The 25,714-nt window shown below is 39.7% G+C and overlaps 1 protein-coding gene across 2 annotated transcripts in view; it reads right to left on the bottom strand.

The window, feature by feature from the left end:
* Positions 1 to 20,992, bottom strand: part of TRMT11 (tRNA methyltransferase 11 homolog) — a 39,933-nt gene extending 18,941 nt beyond the window's left edge. The window contains exons 1-9 of one of the 2 annotated variants that reach the window (XM_079779853.1): positions 20,087 to 20,992; positions 14,398 to 14,463; positions 13,195 to 13,268; positions 11,214 to 11,295; positions 11,034 to 11,126; positions 10,661 to 10,795; positions 9,787 to 9,943; positions 3,017 to 3,097; positions 564 to 728 (exon numbers count right to left, since the gene is read on the bottom strand). In XM_079779853.1, the coding sequence (XP_079635979.1) occupies positions 564 to 728; positions 3,017 to 3,097; positions 9,787 to 9,943; positions 10,661 to 10,795; positions 11,034 to 11,126; positions 11,214 to 11,295; positions 13,195 to 13,268; positions 14,398 to 14,463; positions 20,087 to 20,158 (925 nt within the window). In that variant the 5' untranslated portion in view covers positions 20,159 to 20,992. Of the gene's footprint in view, positions 1 to 563; positions 729 to 3,016; positions 3,098 to 9,786; positions 9,944 to 10,660; positions 10,796 to 11,033; positions 11,127 to 11,213; positions 11,296 to 13,194; positions 13,269 to 14,397; positions 14,464 to 16,770; positions 16,993 to 20,086 lie in introns of those variants that run through there. The other variant, XM_079779854.1, reaches the window with a different exon arrangement.
* Positions 20,993 to 25,714: the final 4,722 nt, after the last annotated feature.

Genomic DNA, 25,714 nt, shown 5'->3' with positions numbered 1-25,714 from the left:
TTCTCCTGTGTATTCCTGAAGCTCAGTGCGTTCGCAAGCCCAGTGTCCACAGAATTTCTTATAACTCTAGAAAGGAGATGTCAGTGCAAACAGGCACTACAAAAAAAACACAAAAACTTACACATGGAAAAATGTGTGATATATGAAACTCTCTTCTTCGAAATCTGATACCATAATTGCAAATGACATTTTGGATCCAGTGGGTACACTAATAACCAACTATAGCCAAATATAAAACAAACATGAAAACAAACATATGCCTCAAAAAATAAGCTGAAGAAATAAAGGGATGACAAGTTAATATACATAGTTTAAGAAAACTAAACAGTAAACTCTTCACTACTTAGTTAAATGGGTACCCTACCTATATTCACAAATTTTTTTTCCTTCTCACTATGTGAACATGGGGGTGGGGAGAATACCAGTACAAGTTGGCATCGTGTGTGTGTGTGTGTGTGTGTGTGTGTGTGTGTGTGTGTGTGTGTGTGTGAAGTCTGTATTTTAAAAGTGAATGACTTCAGGAAACGAATCCTACTCCTACTTTTGTATAAAAGCAAACTTACGATCAGTGATGATTGCATCAAAATATGTGCCTTTCTTCCAGGAAGGTTTGGATGCATCAGAAACCAGGACATCAAGGTAATACTTCTCTAACCCATACTGACGGAGATTTGCCCTAATGTTTTCATCTGGTCCTCTCCATTTCTGGTTTTTCCTACTAGCCTTTCCTGAGGTGAGAGAAAAAGGAAGACAGGAAGTACTAATATTTAACTCATCTAAATATTTAACTTTTAACTCATCTACACCTACATTTATTCAAATACAACTTGCTTTCACTTTAAAAATCTTAATTTTATTATACAAATAAACGTTTATTTCAACTTATTATAAAAATATATTTTGAACAGTAAAAGGTACTGATGCCTGGTATTGTTCTGTCACTTTTCAAGTAAAACTGCCTTAAAACACTAATTCAGTACTTACTGAGTTCAAAGCATATACTAGTAAGATACAGAGTTGAATAAAATATGGTTCCTTTCCTCTAGCAGCAAACAGTCCGATGTAGAAATAGTGATGAATCGGATCAATGAAACAGAAACTAAGAAAGCTAATTTGGGAAATGCATGTGATCATGAAGGGGGGGTGGGGGAGTGCAAAATGGAGACATTACAGATGAAAAGTTACAGCAGGATGGAAGTTGTTCAAAAGTACTAGTTTAGGAGAAAAAAGTAGATGATGGGATACCATCAATTAAGATGAGAGAAACCAAGAGGAAAAAAGATGCGATTCACTTGAGATACATCAATCTTGCTTGTGAGCTACCTACACAACATTCAGGAAGAGCTATTCAGCAGGTAGTCGGCGGTCAGAATATATACACATAGGAGTCACCAGTATATAAACTTAACTTAAAGCCATAAGAATGAATGACATTATTAACCTAGGTGGCAGTTACATATGTGTTTGTTTTATATTTATTCTATTTTTATACACTCTTCTGTATAATGATCACAATAAAAACAAAACTTAAATGTCAAAAGGAGAATGACATGACTGCACAATGTAGTGTAGACAGGAGAAGGGGGCAGAGAGATGCCGGAGAAAAGCAATGTGTAAACACAGAACAAAGAAAACTGCAGGGCTTTACGGGGGCTGCAAAGGAAGTCAAGGACATAAAAGTACGACCTGCTGAGACTTCTGTCTCGGGAACCAAAGGAGGCTTTATAAATGTCAACACTGCCAAATGCTGTAAATCTGTGGCCTTAGAGTTTTCGGTAGGCATGAAAGCTGACAAATAATGGGCACCAGAGAATGAGAGATGAAGAAGGGGAAGATAGCAAGTAAATACTAGTTTTTCAAGAAGTACTTTGGCAAAATAAGAGGAAAACAAAATGGCAGCTAGAAGGTGTCTACAGGATTGACAGAAAAGGTTTTGTGTTTTTAAAAATAGGAGAAATGTGAGGATATTTGAGTACAGTAAGAGATCAGAATGGACATATCTAACAGCATCTTGGATGAGCTCTGAGGAAATGCTATGTCCATCAGAATTCTACCCAAGTACACTGAAAGGTCGTAACGAGTTTTAAACACAACTTTCATAAATAAAAATTCAAATAAATTACATATGACAATTTCCTTAAAGCAAACATACCACTTCTACTAAAAGCAAACTGAAACAATTCTGCTTAGTACTTTGTCTATTCTAACATATTGCAGACAAAGAATATTTTTTCTTGTTAGCTTACTTAGGTGAACTTGATTAAATACAACTCATTTTCCTTATGATAAATATTACTAAATTCCTTCTAGTCAAGACAGGAAAAAAGAGAGGTCATCAAGTACAATATATTAAATTGCTTCAGCAAAAGAAAAGAACGTATAATAAATTTTCACCTATATAATAATTTACACTGAATAGTAAAAAGGAAAAGAGTATTTTAAGGGCTGATTCTAGCTGCAATAATTTAACTAGTATATACAAACAACTTTAAAATCATCAATGAAACCTGACATTTCTAATACCATTCAGCTACAAGGAATTACTTTTTCAGTTTGATTCAATTTCATTGAATAATACATCATCAGCAAAGCTTCCAGATTTTAAACTACTTTCCAAAATCCCCTCAAAAGCAAGCAATCTTCAAATAAAAACTGTATGTTTTATTAACACAGACATGCTGATTACAAAATGGCTCTCTCCTACTTCTTCTCTCCCAACCCTAAAGTTCACTACCTTATAGTTCGCCTCCTTTTAAAAAATCTCTCTTACTAAGACCACAATACCTCTGAGGGAGGGCTTTTTCTTATTCATCACTGTGTTCCCCCAGGATCACTTCGTAAAAAGCAGATACCCAAGGAAGTGTTATTGTTGTAAAAATAAGTAAAACTATATTATACCACAACTCTTCATTTTTAACATTAAAAGTAGATGTATAATACCATATAAAAATATTTATTTTCAAGGCACATTTGGTACAAGAGCAAAGACTGCAAGACTGTCTAGAACCATACTCACCCAAGCCATGAACTGTGTTGTAGTCTATGTCTGTCCCGTATACATACGCTCCAAAATGAGCAGATGCTATCAGAAGGCCACCTGAAAAAAACCACAGTTATGATCTGTTAACCAGAAAGTCCCAGACTCTTATTTCTTCCACTTTTTAATCTGACCCAGATTCTTACAAACTAGCTGCAGGCAGAGTATCCTAGAAGGACAATGGTCCTGGCCTCCAAACCAAAAGAAACAAACCCCTAAGCTATGCTCACTACAGTGGTCACAAAGCAGGTAATTAATGTATGACTTGGCATCATTACTTTAAACAGCAATACTTATAGAAAATTATATTTTTGGGGGGTTCAAAATAATGTATATTTAGACATTATTTTCATCTCATTCTGAGAGATCCATGCAAAGCATCTTGCTCCTTTTTTACAAATGAGCGGATGACTGCTACACAAAGAGCTGGCAATAAATAAATTCTGACCACTGGGCTCAACTGCACTGAAGTCAGTTTCAAATAACTCAAGAGGACATAATTAATATGTAAGACTTTAATCCTTGCAATAATTAAAATATTAGGATAAGAAATAGTTATTTCTATAACTAGTAAAGCAATGATCTCGTTTTAAAACTATAAATATTAAGTTCCAAATAACTACTATGAAACACACAATTAATACAATTTTTCTGTTTACTATTCTACAGAAAGGTCAGTCAAACTGAAAACGGAAGTACATTCTAGACTGTGCACAGACGTGGCCAAGGGAAAACAACTAGGCTGTTTCCTTAATAGACTTGGAAATGTAATCTCTAAAATCAAGATGGGTAGTGCCTCCAGAGGGTCAAGATCTACAAATGAATAGTGTTCCCCCATAGCCATTTAAAACACAGTCTGGTAGCATGTACTTACAAATACTTTTCCCATGAAAAATATTATAACTGGCTACTTCCTATTGGAGTCTCTGAAGAAGAGAAATGAAGGACTAAAAGCACAGCACAAGCCAAAACCTAGGTCCCCTCATACTAACTACAAAAGAATTTGTGTGAGAGGTAAGGTAAGTAGGACCTCATAACTCTTCCTCTATAAATGGAACAGTCCCTATTTGGGAAAGTTACTGTATGTGATGACGTGGAATACTCACAAAATCACTTCACCCAAATTATGAGGAATTACTACAAGTCTGCCAATTAAGGCAGATACTCACCTAGAAGAGCTAGTTGTCAAGGGAACAGAAAAGCTTTCCTGTGCTTCCTTAAACAGAACCTTATCCATTTGCTTAGTGAGTTTTGAGCAGACCCAATTTAGAGTACACTGCTGCAAGGAGATGAATAATCTGTTAGTTAACTCTGTGCCCTTTAAGCTTTTAAAGTTTTAAATAAAATCATTATAAAGTAGCTTCTCTGATCTAGTCACTGAATAACCACTGTCAGTCATCTAGTTGTTTTTTTCCGTTAAATTGAAGCATTTTTTTGCATTTAGCTATACCTCAGTTGGAGTTTCCTGGAAGCTTTCTGGTAGATGAAGGGGTGATAAAATGCAGGGATGAAGTGTTGAGGGGGCAGGTAATGTGACTCACCTGATATCTTATTACATGCTTTCAAGTGTAAAAATACCACAGACTCAGTGTTTTGATTTCTCATTACTTAAATAGCAACCACTTTAAGGTTAGGGTAATCTAATCTAATAATAGACAAATATGCAAATTGACCGCACCTTTGCTATGTCCAAGCCACGCCCACCAGCCAAGCCACGCCCACCAGCCAATCAGGACGAATACACAAATTATCCAAACAAAGATGGCGGCTAATTTGCATATTGCGACAGCTTAGAAAGAAGCCAAGAGCTGCAGAAGGGAGCAAAGCTGCAGAGAAGCAAGCAAGCGGGGGGCGGGGGGGGGGGGGGGAGAAGGGAGGAGCGGAGGCGGGGCCGGGGGAGAAGGAAGTTGAGCAGGCGGGGCCGGGGGAGAAGGGAGGAGCGGAGGCGGGGCCGGGGGAGAAGGAAGTTGAGCAGGCGGGGCCGGGGAGAAGGGGCGGGGCCGGGGAGAAGGGGCGGGGCCGGGGAGAAGGGAGGAGCGGAGGCGGCGTCAGGGGAGAAGGGAGGAGCGGAGGCGGGGCCAGGGGAGAAGGGAGGAGCGGAGGCGGCGCCGGGGAGAAGGGAGGAGCGGAGGCGGCGCCAGGGGAGAAGGGAGGAGCGGAGGCGGCGCCGGGGAGAAGGGAGGAGCGGAGGTGGGGCCATGGGAGAAGGAAGGAGAGCGGGCTGGCGGAGAAGTTAGAAAAGCAGGGTGGCTGGCGGAGAAGGCGGGGCGGGGGAGAAGGGAGGAGCGGAGGCGGGGCCGGGGGAGAAGGGAAGAGCAGGCGGGCTGGCAGAGAAGGCGGACCGGGGGAGAAGGGAGGAGCGGAGGCGGGGCCAGGGGAGAAGGAAGGAGAGCGGGCTGGCGGAGAAGTTAGAAAAGCAGGGGGGCTGGCGGAGATCGCGGGGCGGGGGACAAGGGAGGAGAGCAGGCAGGGTGGGGTAGAGTGCAGCAGGAAACCCTATTGCAGGATTTTTTCTGCAACGGGAACGCTAGTATCATATGAACAAAAGGACCCAATAAATGAAATTTACTTATGACAAAGAAATTAATGCCTGATTTTCATCTTTAGAGATTTATGTGGAAAGCTTCACAAAGTGTGAAAATGAGAGACTGGCTTTGGTTTTGCTGAAAGAAAAGGAAAAAGGAGAAAAATGGAGATACTATTAAATCTATTTTATCCTTTAAAAAACCTCAAATAAATTAAACTAGCAGCCTAAGGAAAAGGAGATTGCTAGAACAGAGACATTTTCATAGATAAACTACAAAACTCAGGAAAAGGAAACTACGAGAACTGTGGACACAACAGGAAGCAGAGACCATTCCCAGACCCACAGAGATCAATCACCTCTCCTCACCTTCTTGGTCCCCCCAGAACCACAACAGTCAGTTCCCAACAGCTGTGCCTATCATTTCACAATGATAACATTTCAAAAGGAGCCACACCCCTTCCCTTACACCTCTGGGCCATCTGAAGGCAGAAGCCAAAGGAACACGGCAGTCTCCCGGGAGTCTTCTCAGCGGCCAAAGGAGCCGATTCCCTTGTGAGGGAAGGTGAGAAGGATCAGAGCTACAGCTGCAGAGTCCATCATAAAATCACCCCACAGCGACCTACACTGGCGGACACTGGGGCCAATTATTTTCATCACTTTCAGAGGATGAAAGTTTACATTTTAATCCTCAATTTCCCTGCTTGCTGATATAATTTGCCAATGGTTGCAAATTATGAATATTTTGAAAAATTAGCCAAAGAAGAGACTATAAAATAAGTTCATAGCCCAATTGTTCATCATCACCATTCCATATTGGCTATATTTAACATCTTTCACCAAAAAGGCACTTAAGTCCTTAATAAAGTAATAATTTAAAATAATAATGATAATACAGTTCACTAAATGTCTACCATGCATCATGCAACTTCCTAAGAATTTCATAGACATACATTACCTCACTTAATCCTCACAACATATTACTTATTACCATATTACAAATGATGGAAGTGAGGCCCAGACAAGTTAAGAATGTTGCCCAAGGTCACACAGTAACTGACAGAGTAAGGATTTAAAACTAACTCCATTTGCTCTTACGGCAGTCTATGCCATACTGTCCCCTTTGGGATCAACAGCACCTGAAGTAAATATACATTAGCTTACCAATTAGAAAAACAAAAGTAAAATTTGTTTTTAAACAAAATCAGATAAATTAAGTAAAGCTGCACACTCAGTAAGAGCTGTATACCATTCACAAGTCTTATACAATAGGCAGGCCTGGGCCATTGTATGTATTCAACACACTCATGCTGATCACTCCGTGAGTCATGCTCATATTAGAACAGTGGTGCTTCCTAACTATTGAGAATTGACCCAATGACATGTGTCTTCCCCCTGAGGAAAAGAGATACACACCTTTTAAAAAAATCTTACTAACATGAGAATCAATGTATTTGCTAAGATGGAAAGAAAAGTGGGTTCCTAGAGCTCATGTCCTTTTAGATAATGTAGCAGACTACCTCAGAGAAAAAGGAACGGTATTTGGCAGGAAAAGATTCTATCTCTCCTTTCAGTCTCCCAGAAGCTTTCTCCCCTAGTCTATAACCCCGAGAAAAGCATATGGCCATGGAGGAGCGCACAGAGCTTCTTATTTCTCGTCCTTCAGAAGGTACTACCCATCAATGAGACAAAAGGGCCTAGAAAGAGGACAGGCTGTGCTTAAGAACTGTGTCTAATCACAACTACTGGCTATTACCAGTTTCAAAACAAAAGCAACAAAACTAGCTAAAGTCCTAATTCTACGCTTAAACTACAAACACAAACTACAAAATACTAGAGGCCCAGTGCACTTGGGGGTGGTCACTCAGCCCGGCCTGCGCCCTCTCACAGTCCGGGAGCCCACGGGGGATGTCCAACTGATGGCAGTCTGGCCTCCCTCTGCAGGAGGCGACTGGTGGGCTGGTCAGGAATGGCACCAGCCAGGAGTGGCTGGCCCCGCCCCCCATCGCTGCCACTGATGGCCTCCCTCTGAGGGAGGTGACCAGCAGGCCAATGGAGGGACGGCACCAGCCAGCCCCGCCCCCCATCGCCCCAACACCACCAGTCGCCACCGCCACCCCCAATTGTCATCCACTCCCTCTGCCCACTGGCACCCACGTTGGCTGGCCTGGCGCTGCCTGCTCACCGGCCCCCTCCCCCCCCCTCCCCCCCCCCAACTGATGGTTCTGTCATTCAGTCGATTTGCATATAGGCTTTTATTATATAGGATACTTAAGCAACATCTTTGTAAAGAGCTTCTTGCAATTTTCCATTAACTGTACCATATATACATAAACAATAAAATGATCAAGCTATGCTACCCACTTTCAGGAGCTGCCATAAAGTAATTTAGGGGTAGGTCTCCCCACTCCTTACCAAAATAAAAGTAGTGAAAACCTCATTTGCTGTGGAAGTAAGCATTTCATAATATGCCCACCCTAATCTGCATGAAAAGAAGAAAGTTTTACCTCTACTGGTAACTCTATTTTTAAACTTCATGGTCTGGTCTATTTGTGTGTGTGTGTGTGTGTATGTGTGTGTGCATATTAAGCTTTATATACATGTATGTATCTCAAAGAATTATTTTCACTTCACAGAAAAAAAATGTTTTAACGTCTAAGAACAAGTTTAGGAATTAATAAAGGACTTAGCATTTGGAAAAAAGATAAATTACATTCATTCTTCACGTCGTATAAGAAAATAAATTCAAAATGGACCAGAGATCTAAAAGGAAAAAATTAAGACTACCAAAGTACCAGCCAAATGCATAGTTTAATTCCTCTATAAATTGGATGTAGGGAAAATTTTTGCATAGTAAAAAGCTAATCTATGCTAAATCAAAAGATAAATGGAAAACTGGGAGAAAATATTTTATATACATGTATGGGGAAAGAGGAGGCTAAAATCCCTAACATGAAAAGTACTTTTAATACTGAGGAGACCAAAAAATCTACAGGAAAATGGGCAAAAGACATGAAAGATAATTCAATAAAAGTTCTAAAAATGACCCTTAAAATATAAAAACTTATTACACTTCACTCATAATAAGAGAAATACAAATTGACACTACATTAAGATAGATTTTTCATCCAATGGAATAGCAAAATTCCAAAAGCTTCATAATACACTCCGCTGGTGAAGCTGTAGGGGAACAGGGACTCTTACATATTTCTGTCAAGAATGTAAAATGATATAACTGAGAGGAATTTGATAACATTTAACAAAACTACATATGCATACGCTCTTCAACCCAGCAATCCAGCTTTTAAGAATTTACCCTAGATATACTAGTATGCATGTGTGTGTGTGTGTGTGTGTGTGTGTGTGTGTGTGTGTGTGTGTATAACATTATGAAGATATATGTGTACAAAATTATTCATTGCAAACCTTATTTATAACTGCAAAATACTGGAAACTACCCACACCCAAATATAGGAAACTATCTGACTAAATTACAGTATATACACCCGGGAAGTACAATTATAAAAAAGAACGAAAGATACAGAGAACAAACTGATGGTTGGAAAGGGGAAGGTGCAGATGGGTAGGGGAAAAAAGAATGAAGAAAATCTCTATGAACAAATAGAAAGTGATTTCCAGGAAATACTGTTAAGTACTAAAAAAAGAAAATTTAAAAACAACATATATAGTATACTATCTTTTATGTTAGAAAGAAGTAGAAATAAAATGTACATATATCTGCTAATCACTACCAAAAGTAAAAATAGAAAACAACAACAACACAGGAAGAATCAACTAGCAAACAAAAATAGGTGGTTACTTACAAGGGGATGGGAAAGTATATGGTTGTCAATTTTAAGAGATGGACACATTTTTTGTCACTTAAGTCTTTCTTCCCCCCTCAAGACTTTTCCTATTTAAATAAACTAGATAGCTTCATAACATTTCCACAATGTGTGATATTGCAATGCATGGTATGCTTCCCCCTAGTGGTTTACTTGGAAAAAAATACACAAATTCATCTTTGAAGTGGCAGAAGTGTTAAATACGGGCCATTACACAAATATGTGGTTATCTCTTAGGAACTAATTAATAATTAAAAGATTATTCTGTCCATTTAACCTTTTAGCAAAAATATTACTATGAAAAAGATATATTACTATGACTCTGATTTATATAAACAAGCAACGTCTCTATGCTAGCTTTAACAGTTAAATCAAAATACCTGTTCCCACAAATGGATCAAAGACAATATCATTTTCCTTTACTTTTCCATGGTTGGCCATGATGAATGATAAACCAGCATCCATGCTTGTATTTCCAATGTAGTGTCTCTTTTTGACACTGTATGACTCTATAAGCTCTCTTTGTCCATCTGCAATCTAGATCAGAGATGTTTTTCAAATTAGTATAACTGTACAGAACAGATTTAAGCTAATCATTCACAATAAAACCACCATATATCTCGATGATGAAAACTTCTTTCCACTTACTACTGCTCTAAACTTGTTCCTTTATAAAAAAATGTGGACAAATACCTTTAGTTCTTAGTGTGTTGTCACTTACTTTGACTTTTCAAACCAAATCTGAATTGAATTTGAATGCAATTATTGCAGGGGATCGTGGTTGAGTAAGCTTTATCCATCTTTTTTTTCTTCTAAATAATATTCTGTAACATAAGCCACAGCTTCCACTCACCCACCTAGAGGCTCAGGGAAGTGGACAGAACTACTCTACAGTAATTTCATTTCTTTTCAGAATGGAAACCTGGACTGAAGACCTCCGCAAATGAGGTCCCTCAGCTACCAGAGCACTCAGCCCTGGCTCAGCTATACTGAAAAAGCAGGTCAGACTTTCTGACAAGTCTTGTGTTAATGTTTTCAGGTACACCATCCCCTACCTAGGCCCTAAATCTCTAGAAAAACAAACAAACCAAGAAAAAAAAATCACATAACCACATATTTTTCACTGACTTTAATTCATACAGTTCTCACTCTTCAGCTGCTATCAAGTTCCACATCTAGAGTTAAATAAAAAGGCCGAGAATATAGCATTGAAAGAAAATAAACTTAAATAGGTAAAAAAAAACATTTCCTTACCCATCTACCAAAATAAATATTATGTGGATTCTCAGGAATGCAGTTGGGGTCCAAACCATAATCCTCCAAAACAGAGAATATATGCTGTGGCTTCTTTAAATTTACTTTTCCTTCAAATGGCAGAAACTCAAGAGCCTACAAAATAAAAGTAATTCCAATGTCCTATAAAAATTTAAAAGGAAAAATAGTGCTTATTTAATAATGCCTATCTTATAAGTTTGGTATTAGGATTTAATTAGACAAAACATGAAACATACTTAGCACACACTGTGCTACAAAATAAACACTTAACAAACATTGGAATTATTATATATCAACAGGGGTTAGACTATATTAATCTCACAGGTTTTTTGGCTTTGCTAAATTCACTTACATCTATTCGTTTGACTTTTTCTTCTTGTGTCAATGTTTTATTGAATGTGTGAATCTTTATTTTATATGTAGAATCTGAATGTAGAAATGGAACCTAAAATAAAAGCAGATAAGTTCTTTAGGCTCAGTAATTCCACAGTATCTGCAGACATACTACATGAAACCACACTTCACTACGCACCATCTTCTCCACAGGGTAGTTTCTGAGAGAACTATACAGCTCTTCTGGAGATTTCCCATGACCCCATAGTTCAAATATGGACCTAGGAAATAAATGATCAGTACTAACCTCAGTGAAGAAATCAGTTCACACAGTAATGTGTCACGATGATTTCACGAGTTCTTTATGCTCATTCCACTAAAACAAGTATTGCCTATGTTTTCTAAGCTATAAATGAGAAATATGTATCCTGGAAACAAATATAGCTTATGTCCAAATCACACATAGGAACTGAACTTTACACATAACGGGATAAATTGATCATAAATCAGAAATGATGTAGTAAAATCACTTAAGTTATTTTAGTAAATGGGTGAAAAGCTGCAGGAAATCCAATTTTTCCCAGTGCTTCCTCCATTAAAAAAAAAAAAGAAAAATGATCAGATAAAAATGTTACTATTAATATTTAGCTATTACTTAGTAACATTTAGTAACTAACAATTACTTTTATAGCTATTACAGAAATTCTTACATTAAAAAATATACTCAAGCTTCCATATATTTCTAGGAACATTTAAACAATTACAAGCAAGCTTTCATTGCAACCAGTGAAATAGTTCTTAGAATTAGTTGAAATAGAACTCAATCTACATATTAGCACAGTTCTGAGCATCTAAATTTAAACTACTTTATCACTGTAATTAACAATGCCATTAAAATTGAGATTATCTTTTGAAAATGAATCCCTCCTTTCCTTTGTATTGAATTTATAGAAAGAGGACCTCTACAGTAATTCTACGCTTACACAGCTATCACTTAAGGACTGACCTCAGCTATACAAAACACAGAGAAAATAAAAAACAGCCATGGAAATTATTATATACTATTATATAATCATTACACAATTGTTAATTGTACCATTTATCAAATATATGCATCAGAAGATATGAGCTTTTAAGGAAGTGTACAAGTTCTTGGTCCTCAAGCAGCTACTTTAAACCTAATAAACCACATCTTTGGAAATCAAACACCTTTGAGAGCTGTAACTTATAATATGCTTATCTAAAGAAGTAATTAATTAAGGATGTGTTTCTTAGTTATGCTTCCATTGTCTAGTCATTTTTATTAAATACACTAGACCCATTAACAAGCTTCAGTTTAAGAGATTAGATGTAGTACTGTGATAGTTTTTATAAGATGAAATTAACTGAATATTGGTTTATAGTCTACTCAATATTGCCAACCATGTTAATAAAACTAGGTATACGTAAATTCATATTTGCACTGCATTATTAAATGTTATTTTTAAGGAAAGAAGGCATTCAGTAATCTGCCAAAGTGTTCAGAAAACAAAGCAACTCAAACATAAGTTGGTCCAATTTTAAGATGAATGTTGAAAATACAGTTTAACTTTCAAACCCCAAAATAGAAAATTTTCCAGTAATAAAAAAAGAAAAAGGGAAAAACAGAAAATGCCAATGATAAATTCTAGAAAACACTCAAGTAGGATAAACAGTGAACAACATAATTACATTAATTCATACCAAATTACGATAATCAGAACTCCTCTAAAAACTAAAACAAAAACTTATTTCATGGCAGACCTCACTTTTTGTCATCTTACATTCACCAATCTGCTCATCCAACTAAAAACCATCTACAAGAAAAACAGTTTAGATTTTTGGTTATAATTAACTGTGGCATTTATCCTATATAACAGCATAGCATTTACATCTTCTACCATACTTCTGCTTAACATAGAAGTTTAAAAAAATTATTTTGAAATAAGTATTTCTGTATTTTACACTGACATTCACTGTTTCAGCAGGTAACTCTCCTGTCCCCCAACCCCATCCAGTGGCAAGTTCCGGTAACTGCAGGCTACATTGACCTCCCCAACCACCAACCCCTTCTACTTTCTGCCAATATAGCAAAAAGTAGGACAGAGTAATTATGAGAAGTATTGTATACACTGATGCAGAAGAACATTGTAAGTTTTTACTTGGCACACACTGTCCGTTTCATTAAGTTTCTGGCAATATCTTCAGAAGGAATAGTAAGAATCCAAAAAGGAGACTGAAAGAAAAAAACAATATGCAACTTACTTCAAATAGGCTTTATGGTCTCATAATGCTTTTATTCAAGACGTCAATAAGGAGATATTCCTATTTGCTAGTTTTAGACAATATGTGATCTGACTCTAACCAAAATTAAAATTGTTTTAATAGTAAAAAAAAAGTAAATTATTTTAATAAAAGATTATTGCATAATATCAGAATGATACTGTTATAGTTAACCTAGTTATTAATAACAGGAAAGGAGCAAAAGGGAAGGCCAAATATTATAGGCATGTCATTTGGGCAGCTCTGCCAGGAAGCTGCAGTTTAACACTCCTCAGGGAGCCACCAGTCTATTCCCCACAGATTGCGGGGGAAGGAAGTGGACAGGCGGGAGAATAGGTGCCTGAAGTGGCATTAGGAAGGTACTTGCCTGTCAGTCAAACCTGGGACAGGTCATTGGCCAGAGTAGGTGTGGCCACTGTAAACTCAGGAAGATTTTTGAGATATTTAATCCCCTAAACAAAGGAGTTTGCTCTCTTGGTTTTTTCTTGGTTGACTCCTGGCTTGTGGGACTCTCTCGAATCCTGCTTCTTGTATTTGCGCCCATGGCCCATGTGGACCCCACACACAATGGACTAATGGACTGCAACCAGCCTGATGCTAAACTGCACCTGACTACAACATGGAAAAGAAACTCTAGGCATTGGCTTTGCTTTTAGCTCTACTGAATCCCCAGCTACACTAAGGGAAATGGGACCTGGGAAACAAAGAGATGTAATTCCACGCAAATAAAATTCATTCATCCTCTCGTGCAAGTCTCAGAAAATTCTTTTTCTCAAGATATCATAAGGATTCCACCCCTAGTGGAGAAAGGGAAATCCTCCTTCTACCGATAACAAGAATACTTTTATAAGTGACTCTATAAATGACAATACTAGCAAATTTAAGGTTATTTAAACTTCAGATTAATTTTGTAGTTGCTCTCTTATGTAGTTTGACCAAATTAATTAATGCATATAAAATCCTGAAGTACAATCTTGAAATTTTTTTAATTTTATAACTTTAACATTTGCAGTTCTTGTCTTCAAATCCAAGGTTCTATTTATATTATATATGATTTACTGAAAAATATAAATTCAACTTACCTTTCCATAAGTTTCCTGATTATTGGTGAACTGACCTCCAAAAAGTGAAAGCAAAGACTGTATTTCCTATATTGAAAATATTACAGAGAGAACACATTTTAATACAGAGAATGCAAAGTGTATTAAAAGACATAGGTATAATACAATTAAAAATGAAAAGAGGGGGCCCTGGCTGGTTTTCTCAGTGGTTAGTATCGGCCCTCAAATGGAAGGATCATGAGATTAATTCCCAGGCAAGGGTAGGTATCTTGGTTGCAGGTTCCTCAGCCCGAGTAGTGGTGAATGTGGGAGGCAACCAATCAATGTGTCTCTCTCATGTGGATGTTTCTCTCTCTCTCTCTCCCCCTTCCTCCCTCCCTTCCACTCTCTCTAGAAATCAATGGAAAAAAATATTCTCAGGTGAGGATTTAAAAAAATAAAAATGAAAAGAGTGGGTTGAAGACCTACCTAAAGCATTTAAAATTCAATACCACACAAATTATATCTCCAGGTTCTAAAAAAAATTGTCACAAATATTAATTTCTGAGAAATTTTATACAATAGAATTGCTAAAAGATTTGATCAGAAAATGTCCTAATTTTGAAGAGAAAAAAAAGCACAGATTACAAGAACTATAGATTAGTAAATCTGATACTAGAGCAATAAAAATAAATTACATAGATGATTTTAGAATGTTCAGAAAAGAAATAACATGTTTGCAAGCATGTTTAAGATTCTCTTTTCTTCTCTTTGAATCGTAATATCATAAAGATTTTCCTCCTTGGCATCAGTATTGCAAACTTTTCAGTAGGAAACAATATACTTTAGGCTGAGTATTTAGGTGGTTTTCAATTCTATCAGTTTAAAATAAGGCTAACATATACATTTTATGAATGGCTTTTTCCATATTTTGGGTTTCTTTATGAGTCACAATAAGTAGGGTTATTATATCCAGAGAGATGACATTTTTATGGCTTCTTACAGTTTATATGGCCAAAATACTTTCTTAAAGGGTTGGCCTAAATTATAAGGTAAGAAAGTATTGATTTCTCTTCACTACTTCTCAACTGGCTGTTGTACCATTACTTTGTCAATTGATTAAAAAAAAGGTACTTTTAATTTTTTTATTACTAGCATAGTATTTGTTTACAAGCATATTTGGAACCATACTTTCTCTAGAAATTAAAATAACTAGTGATGTACTAATTTGTGGTTAAAAGACCAACAATTTTACCAAATAACAGGCAAGAGTGACAAGAGTCCCATTGCAAATTAACTTTGCTGTCTTGATCAGTTAATTAGATGAATATATATATATGTTGAATTAAGAAAAAGAAATAAATCATTAACTAGGGAGCATCACTGTGAATTTATTAAGTCCAAATTATGGTAAGTTACTATTTAACCTAGTAACTGAAATGTGAGGTGTAAACATTGAGTGTTCTTAATGAAGCAAAGCAAAATATATATATAAGTTATATTAGAGTACAAGGGAGGAAAAGATTACTTCGGTTTTAGAAGAAAAGTTTCAATGGTGGCTGACTTCCCATGATGGAAAACTGGGTAATTTGGATTAAGTCTTCTGCTGAGAACTAGAAAAACCTGGCATCTGCTAGAGACATGGTAAGATTACAAGAATTGTCAAACCAAGATCCCAGAGAGGACGAAGGTAGGTAGCCCTTTTGACAGCTTAATGAAGATAGAGGGACAAAAAGAGAATAGGGCCCCCCAATGGGGAGGAAAGGAGGCTAATAAACCACCCTGTTTAAACTGGAATCCCAAAACCTACAAATCCCAGGAGTACATGTTAATCAGAACAGAAACAAAATTTAACGCCTGAAAAGGAGCTCAAGTGATCCTAGACTGTTATGACCCTGTGTGGGACTTACATCATCCTAGGCCTTATATTTTATTTCTTCAAATAAGTTTACAGATACATTTGGCACATATTTAAAAAATAACCCAGTACACGTATAAAAAGGAACCCAGGGGAAAAAACCATACATAACAGAAACAGACCTACAGGACCCCTTTACAGAATTGTACTTTCTATGTTGAAGATGGCCGGTCAACCGGTCTAATTAGCGTATTACCCTTTTATTCGTATAGATAGATTATAGAGGATAGGAATGCTTAAACCAGGGGGGAATGCCTTTTTCAGCAGGAGGAGATGCTCTTGGCAGACAAAAATACATATCTGGACTGATAACCAGCCATATGCACTATACTGCCAAACCAGTCATTAAAAAATTAAACTGCTTTCTTACACCTGTTCAGTGGTCGGCAAACTCATTAGTCAACAGAGCGGCAAACCGAGGCTCACAAGCCACAGTTTGCCAACCACTGCCTTACACCAAACAGCTGTTCCCCTTAAAATCCCTCCTCAGCCCTCACCTTAGGTTCTGCCTTCGCAGTTCACCCAGATTAGGTTCTGATTGGTCGGTTTCTATGCCAGTCAGCGTCAAAAGCTCCGTCTCCTATGCAGTCATTGGCTCCTCACAGTTCACCCAGATTTGGTTCTGATTGGTCGGTTTCTATGCCAGTCAGCGTCTCCGGGCCTATCTCCGGGCCTGATCAGAGTGGCGGGGCTGATCAGCAACCCCCACAGAGGCCCGGAGAGAAAGAGAGGCGCAGCTGCTGGCCAGGCCTGGAGAGAAAAAGAGAGGCAAGGGCTGATCAACAGCTTCCATGGAGGCTACGGATCAGACCCTGCTTCTCTCTTCAGGCCTCTCTCCGGGCCTGATCCGCAGCCCCCTCGGCAGTCAGTGCTGGGTCACCACAGCAACCCAGCACTGACTGCAGGACTGACTTCCAGTCAGTCGAGCCTTTGGTCCTTTTGGACGTTAGGGACCCTGGGTTTTTATATATTAGGATAATTACTAGTCACTTCCTGGTTTAAAAAGAAAAAAACACTTTTGTCACTTCCTGACTTGAAAAGGAAAAAAGAGTCAATGGCTCCCATTTAACTTAAAATTAAATCCAATGGTTACAAAACACTCCAAAATCCGGTTGCTACCCTCATCTCTATCCTCATTGCCTACTGCTTCATCCTCCCTCCCCACACCTCCCACATGCCAGGTCACCATAATCAACTATCCTGCATCTGCATACTTGCTATTGTTTCTCACTGAAGTGGGCTTTCCAGTTCTCTTCACCCACAGAACATCTCCTTTATCAATTAAGATCTAATTACAGTAGGTCCTCGGGTTACGTCGGAGATCCGTTCCTACGGCTCGACCTAACACAATTTTACATAAGCACATACGTCACTCACATGGAGCTCATACACAGCAGTAATGAAGTGAAACAGTAAAAAATATTTAAAAGAAAGATAACAATTCCTGACCTTTACTTGTGGTAAATAAATAATAAAAAACATAAAGCACATATGTACATACGTCAAAATGACAGAACTTTTTTTATTTTATAAATAAATGGGAGATGGCAACGTAATCCGAAGACTGCCTGTAAAGTATTACTCCCTCAATGAAATTCTATGCCCTTGCACCCCTATCTCACCTACATATACTCCCACAGGACATTAATTCTGAATGACACAATCTGTCTTTGTAAGTCCTAAGGCTAGTAAGTTGAGCACAAATGAAGAAAATCACAGAATCCGGCAAAATTACAAGTACAGGATCTTCGCCCTCAGCTGAGTTGTCAGCATTGCTCTGACACCGGTATTCTTCTCTACTCAATTGTTTAACTTGTCAGCTCCCTGTTTTGCTCTCAAAGATTATTTCGAAGTTTACTATTTTTCTCAATTTCTCCATAAAACTGCTTTGTTCCCCATCTCTCAAGTAAATAACCTTGACTCACTCATTACCTGTAAAACAGGACTTGGGGCAGCTACCCCATCCCCATCCTTTGCCCACTCTTCATTCCCATTCAAAGACCAACACCTCCTCCAACTGTGACTTTACATCCATTTCCCCATCTCTTCAGCCTATTAACAAGCCAATCTCTGGGGGACCCAAGGTCCCTCAAACTATTAACCAATCTTACTTTCCCTTCTTATGCTCTATCATGCTCTAGTTAAGAGCACTATTCTATCTTCCCTTCCTCCTCTTTCGTGACCATTAAACCAAGCAATCTAGCCCCACCCCACCCCCCAAAATAAACTCTACCCAACGGCTAGAGCAAAATTCCTAAAACTTTACCCTCCAGTTTTCTGTGGCCTCACACCCTTCCTGTTATGACACTTGCCTATTTTCATGGCCTTCTCTTCTCACTTCTCCTTAATATCAGTATTTCCAAGCACCTGCATTTGGCTCACCATGCTTCTGACGCTATGCTTTCTCTGAAAAATTTCATTTTCTCTCCTAGTATTCCTATGCAGAAGACTCCCAAATATTTATTACCAGTCCAGACCATTCTATCATGCTCTGTGCATACTCATATATGTATTCACTGCCTTCTGGTCATCTTCACTTGATGTTATACAAGCACATTAAATTCAGCAAAGCCAGAATTTAAAGCTTACATCTGGCTATGCTCTCTATTTTAAATAAAGACACCCTTGTATCCACCCCAAGACTCATCCTTGATTGATCCTTCCTCCCCCCAACCCTCACCCCTATTCAATTGACTATCAAGCCCTGATCAGTTTATCCCCTATGTTGCCAGTCTATTCCATCCGCTTACCCCTTGCCCTAGTTCAGGCCTTCTTACTCTATTAACAAGACTATTACCACAGACTCCTAACTGGTCTGATTCCAGACTTAATCCCCTCAGACCTATCCTCTGCGTTGCTGCCAAAGTGCCTTTGAAAGAAAAATCTGATTCTCTCACTCCCTTACTTAACGTTCTTCAATAAATTCCCCTTCCAAGCTCCCGAATATTGAAGGCTTTGGGTCTCTAGTCCCTTCCTACCGCTCCAGTCCTCTCCTTACCACTCTCGGCTGCATATTTTGTAATCCAGTAATAAGAATAGCTCGTAATTCTAATTTACTTATTTCTCTTCTTGGCCTGGTTAACTGCTACTCATCCCTAAGTTGCTATCCATGGAAACCATCTCAAAGGCCAACCCCCACCCCACCCCACCCCCACCTCAGGTGGATGAGAGTCTCTTTCTGTGTGTTTTCATATATTTCCCTGCGCATCTCTCTGGCACTGCACTTACAAACGTTACTTCAAAATACTATGTTGATGCACCTGCTCAGCCCTTGACCTAAACAGTGATCTCCTTGCAGATGGAAACTGTCTTTGTCCCCATTACATCCCCAGCGCCCTGCATCTCCAGTTACAGGTACTCTGAACGTGTTTCTTGAATGACTAAATAGAACACTTTCCCCAACTTCTCCATGCACCAAGCTTTACCCCCCACCGCCACCGCCCTCTCGCCCACAGAGCGAGCGGCACGCCGGACACTAAAGCGCCGCCCGGGGCTCTGCTGTCGGCTGGCCATCCTCCGCCGGACGGAGAGCTCCGGAGTCAGAGGACCCGTCTGTTCACCAGTCCACTCCCGTCCCTGGCACCGGGGAGAGGAAGGAATGGAAATGCTAGCGAGGCCGGGAAAGTCTGCCTCGGACTTCTCTCCCGCACACCCTTCCCCGCGGGGCCGGGGAGGCGAGATGCCCCGACGAGCACGCCCCCCGGGTCCCCGCGCGCTCGGGCTGCGCGGCTTACCGCCCCCCGCACACCGCACACCGCCCCCCACCGCGCCGTCCTCTCGGGTCGGGAGTTGTGGAGGGTCCCGCAGGCTCACCGGCAGGCGGAACTCCAGGTGCTCTTGCGCCATGAGCAGCAGATACCTATTCAGGGAGCACGGCAGCGCCATTGCGGCCGCCAGTGGTGCGCATGCGCAGCCCCGCGCGGTGTTCCCCCTTCTCCCTTCCTCCCCCCCAGAGTCGTTTCCGCTGGATCGGAGCTTGGAGGGCCGGAAACGGAAACTCGGAGAGGCGGGCGCAGTCCCGGGAATCCTCCCCCGCGAGTTGGAGCCCGCGGCTCCGGGAGGGGCTGTCAGGTGGCGGTCCGCACGCGGGAGGAGCCGGGGGAGGGCGCGTTGCGTTCCGGAGCTGGTCCCGGTGAGGCAGGCGGTGCCCCGGGGCCCTCCCACCTGGGAGGTACTTCCAGCTTGCTTTTCAAACCCCAGTTCTTGGAAACTGCGCTGAAATGTCCCCTTTTCGTGCAGACTTCTCTGACCACACCAGGCTTTGGGGACCGACTTACCTGAACCACCTAGTTAACATTTCGTATACTTTTTTTCATTTTTGCAATAACCTTGTAAGGATACATGCTTTGTAAGCCAATTATAATAAACTCTTGAGGGCCGAGAACATCTCTTATGGTTCATTCTGTACCTCAGAGAAAACGAAACAATGTCCTCCTCAGTGTTAGTACCAATAACTACGAGGTTGTGATGTGAGACCGCCATAACCACAGCCAACTGTATATTAAAACCATGATGGAAGCTGCTTCTAACTGTTCACTCTAGCACAGATGCCATAGCAGTAAGTACATATCATAAACTGTAATAATTTGCATGTTATATGTATATGTGTTGTTGCTTTTGAGAGTACTGAATCCTTTATTGAGAGCTATTTTGCACTCCACTGTGATAATGTGCAAAGTACAAAAGAGTAGGTATCCTACATCTGAGCATCATGTGCCAAGAATGTAGCTGATGCTTAGCGGTAGTGATTAAGAACATAAGCTGTGGTGTTAATCTTAGGTCCAAACCTCGGTTCCACTATTTACCAACTATATGTTTGTAAACAGATTTCCTAGCCTCTCTTATCTAAAATGTAAAAATACTGCCTCCTTCAAGGGATTGTTAGGACCAAGCAAAGTAGTAATTGATAGATCCTCCCTTCCCCCAACTGATGGACGGAGTATGACATAAACTCCACCTGCAGCCGGACATTCCTGAACACCTTATATGGACTGTACATTGAACCACCAACCAGCACCTGCCATATACCCTAAGCCCCCAATTCCTAAATCCCTAGGCCCCTAACCATGTGCCTTACATGAAACCACCAATCAGCGTGGGCTGAGTGCCCTAAGCCCCATCCCCTCCTTTCCTCCCCTTAAAAGGCACTCTCACCCCAGCTCGCGCGCTCTCTCTCTCTCTCTCTCTCCCTCTCTCTCTCTCTCTCTCTCTCTCTCTCTCTCTCTCTCTCTCTCTCTCTCTCCCCTTTTCCCTTTTCCCCTCTGGAAGGCAGCCGGCAGGGTGATCGCCAATAAAGCCTACAGCACCCGGTATTCCCAGGCGGTCTCCCATCCAAGTACTAACCAGGCCCGACCCTGCTTAGCTTCCAAGATCAGACAAGATTGGGCGCGTTCAGGGTGGTATGGCCGTAGACGGGGCTTAGGGTACTCAGCCCACGCTGATTGGTGGTTTCATGTAAGGTACATGGTTAGGGGCCTAGGGATTTAGGAATTGGGGGCTTAGGGTATATGGCAGGTGCTGATTGGTGGTTCAATGTACAGTCCATATAAGGTGTTCAGGAATGTCCGGCTGCAGGTGGAGTTTACGTCATACTCCGTCCATCATTTGGGGGAAGGTAGGATCTATCACTAATAATGTACATAAAGTGTTTAATATAATACCTGGCATATTGTATGGGGCTGATAAATGGCATTTAAGGAGATTTTTCTTCTCTTAAAAAAAAAATTAACCCTGCATAGGCAGGCCATTAGGGTTAGTGTGAAACTAATCTAAGATTAATTAAACTACTTTTGAGGGACACATAGCCAGACCTGTTCCGTGTTTCTTGAGTTTATTAGAGTAGTTAAGGAACCACAGAAGAGTATGGACTTTGGAAGCTGGTGTTCAAACTAGAATCTAGAAACTTCCAATTTTTTTTATTATTATTATTTGTACTGAATGAGACAAGGAGGTTCATTGTCTGTCTTCTGGGAACTTACCCAAAGCTCGATCCTTGGTTCATCTACCAGGGCAGAACTCTGAGACTTGGCTCCTCCCATGAGAATTACTGTTGTACAAGCACTGAAGCCTCTGATACAGGCTGTTCATTATTTAAAAAAACAGAGACATTGCTGGGAAGTAAGGACCAGGAATTGGAGAAGCGTGTTGTGTTATGATTACAACAAACCACTCCAGTGCTGAGACTAGCACACACAGTTGAAGAAAGGAGATGACCAGTTTCCAACAGCAGGTGTCATGTGTAATGTCAACACTGCTCGGGCATCTGTATCAGATGGAGCATCTCACACCTGAAAAGGGATTGGGTATCACAGAGAACCATGGGGATTTGTGCGCCACTGAGAGGGAGAAAATGTATCTTCGTATTAGTTATTAAAATAGAAGATTTTTGCAATGAGTAAAAAACAAGGGGGCTTTTGAACAGTTTAGAGAATAAAATGTTATTGGAAGAAATTATGGAACAGAAGAGTCTCCTGCATCGTCAAGCTTAATGGAGGTGATTCAGGAAGAAGAAGAGAGAACACCAGGTGCTCTCTGGAAGCAGACCTGAACAAGCTGGGACTCTGAGGCACCAACTCAAACGTAAGCAGCTGCAGTTGATTTAAGCATGACTCGGCTCCTTGAGGTTGAATTCCCAACTAGCAAGATAGCCAGAAGTGGAGCAAAGTAGATCTTGTCCTCTGGTCAAAAGACTCTCCAGAGCAAATCTGAAGCCCTAATTGCAATTTCAGCCCACTAATTTGTTACCTGTGAAACAGGTTCCGAGCACAGAAAAAAAATGTGAATGACAATGGGCTGGAGATTCAGTCTTCTCTCATAGTCATCCTTAAACTCTAGTGCTGCCACAATTCAAATAATCAAGGGCCATACATTTCCAGGCAAATGTAAGATTCCGCCTGATTGAGTGAGGCTAGGAGAACTGTACAGCTACTGGCTGAAAAAGAAAGTTTCCCCAAAGAAGCCTAACCTAGGGCCTGCCAAAATTAGGGATGCCTTTCCTCTTTGGGCCAGTCCTTAATTTGACTTAAATTCTTTTGTTTACAATGAGACTGAGATTGCAAGATACCAACTTTATTTAAGCTGAATCAGAGATGTTTTTTATACAGGGTGGGGCAAAAGTAGGTTTATAGTTGTGAGTACATGAAACATAGTTTATTCTTATATTATTTATTAATTATTATACCATTTTCCATATGAACTGTAAACCTACTTTTGTCCCATCCTGTATTTATATTGCTAGAAAAAAGCTAATTCATAAAAATTAGCACACTTTTTTAAATAACTATTTTAAGTTCGATACTACTTAAAACATTTTAAACCAGGTTTTGAAATACCTTTGTATTGAGCTAATGTTATAGATAGCTAGAGAGTTATCAAATTCTTAAACTACTGAAAAGGCTGTGTAAGTTTTAATTGCAATTATTTCATTATTAATCTTTACAAGTAAAAGAAAACTGACCTAAAAGTGTGAGGTTCTAAGTGTTTTCCAACAAAGAAAAAAAGCGTACTGTGAGAGAGTATAAACTTACATGAATTAAATCAACTGGTTAATTACATTTTTAAAAAAATATGTTTTTATTGATTTCAGAGAGAGGGAGGGAGAGGGAGCGAGAGATAGAAACATCAATGATGAGAATCATCAATCCGATGCCTCTTGCATGTCCCCAACTAGGGATCGAGCCCACAACCCGGGCATGTGCCCTGACCAGGAATCGGACCATGACCACCTGGTTCATGCGTCGATGCTCAACCCCTAAGCCACACCAGCCAGGTATACATTTTTTAAAAGGTTCATAAGTCATTGAAAATTCCTTAAGTACTACATGTTATTATCATAATATTGTCAATTATGTCATTGCAAGTTCACATAGTACAACATAAAGCACATGCTGAATATTCCTTTTCTGTATCTGGTCATATTTGAACTGATTTATATAAACCTGTAGCTGCTAATCTGTGTAGGTGCTCAACAAGCTACTTAACAAATCAGTGCTCAAAAACTTGTTACTCTAATTTTGAGAGTCAATAACCAACCCCTACTCGTGAATTCCTCTCTCCAGCTCTGGTGAATTAAAATGGAATTTGGGCATTCATGTCAATTGTAAAGTAAATTATAATGGAAACAGAACACAAGAAAAAGTACATTTGGGTCTCAACCTAAAGTTCCACTGTCTTCCTGCCTAACATTGAGCCACCTGCTCTCAAAAGTGTTTCCCTCTCCACAGCCTCTTCTGTAGACATTATAGCACTTAACACATTTAATTGTAATCACTGGTTTTGACTGACCCTTGTATTAGCAATTAAAGGCAGTTCTTTCTCACTTTTATATTTCCTGATCCTGGCAATGGCTGATACACATTAAATGCTCAGTAAATGTTTGCTGAATGAATAAATGAGTGAACTAAACAATATTGATTTTAGGCATTGTAACTAAACATACTATTCATCACTTAAAAATATGTTTAATATCATGCAAAAAAATGAGAAAACTAGTCATCTTAGCCATTTCCAATTTCAATACTTTAATCCTTACATTCCTAACATCAATACTTTAATCCTATGTTCACTTATATTCAAGTACATAGTACTAATATACACTGGCACAATGTAGGATTAGCTTTCAGTACCTACTATGCTTCATTCACATAGTGATATTATTAATCTAGATTAGCAACAAAAGGCAGTTCATAAAGAAATATCTCATAAAATAATACATCAATAAAATTAACATTGTGTTATTAACATACATTTTCTCATCTGAGACCGTCTATCTCTACTTTCAAACCAGGATGTTTTCATGATAAAAACTAGATCTAATCACTTTTTAATTCTAATTTTAATTTGGTACAGCAAACAAACCATAAAACAGCAGTTTCTGCCAGTTTTAATAAATTAATTTAACTATTTTATGTTTATTTCCCACATATGTTCTTACAGGTAAAATTACATGACAGTGAATTCTCTCAGATAGCCAAATTGTTATTGCAAAGTCACTGTTAGAAATTATTATATACTAGAGTCCCAGTGCATGAAATTCATGTACTTGCAGGGGGGGGGGGTTGTTCCTCAGCCTGGCCTGCACCCTCTTGCAGTCTGGGAGCCCTTGGGGGATGTCCGTCAGTTGGACATCCTTAGCACTGCTGCAGAAGCAGGAGAGGCTCCTGCCATCCTCGCTGAGCTCACCAGCCATGAACCCAGTAGCTTCTGGCTGAACTGTGCTCCCCCTGTGGGAGTGCACTGACCACCAGGGGGCAGCTCCTGCATTGAGCGTCTGCCCCCTGGTGGTCAGTGTACATAACAGTGACCAGTTGTTCTGCCGTTTGGTCAATTTGCATATTACCCTTTTATTAGATAGAACTAGAGGCCCGGTGCACGACATTCGTGCACTTGGGGGGGCGGTCCTCAGCCTGGCCTGCACCCTCTCACAGTCTGGGACCCCAAGGG

Source organism: Cnephaeus nilssonii (assembly GCF_951640355.1).
Source record: "Cnephaeus nilssonii genome assembly, chromosome: 9".
In the NCBI taxonomy this organism is placed as follows: Eukaryota; Metazoa; Chordata; class Mammalia; order Chiroptera; family Vespertilionidae; genus Cnephaeus; species Cnephaeus nilssonii.
This window is presented reverse-complemented; position numbering and strand designations above follow the sequence as displayed.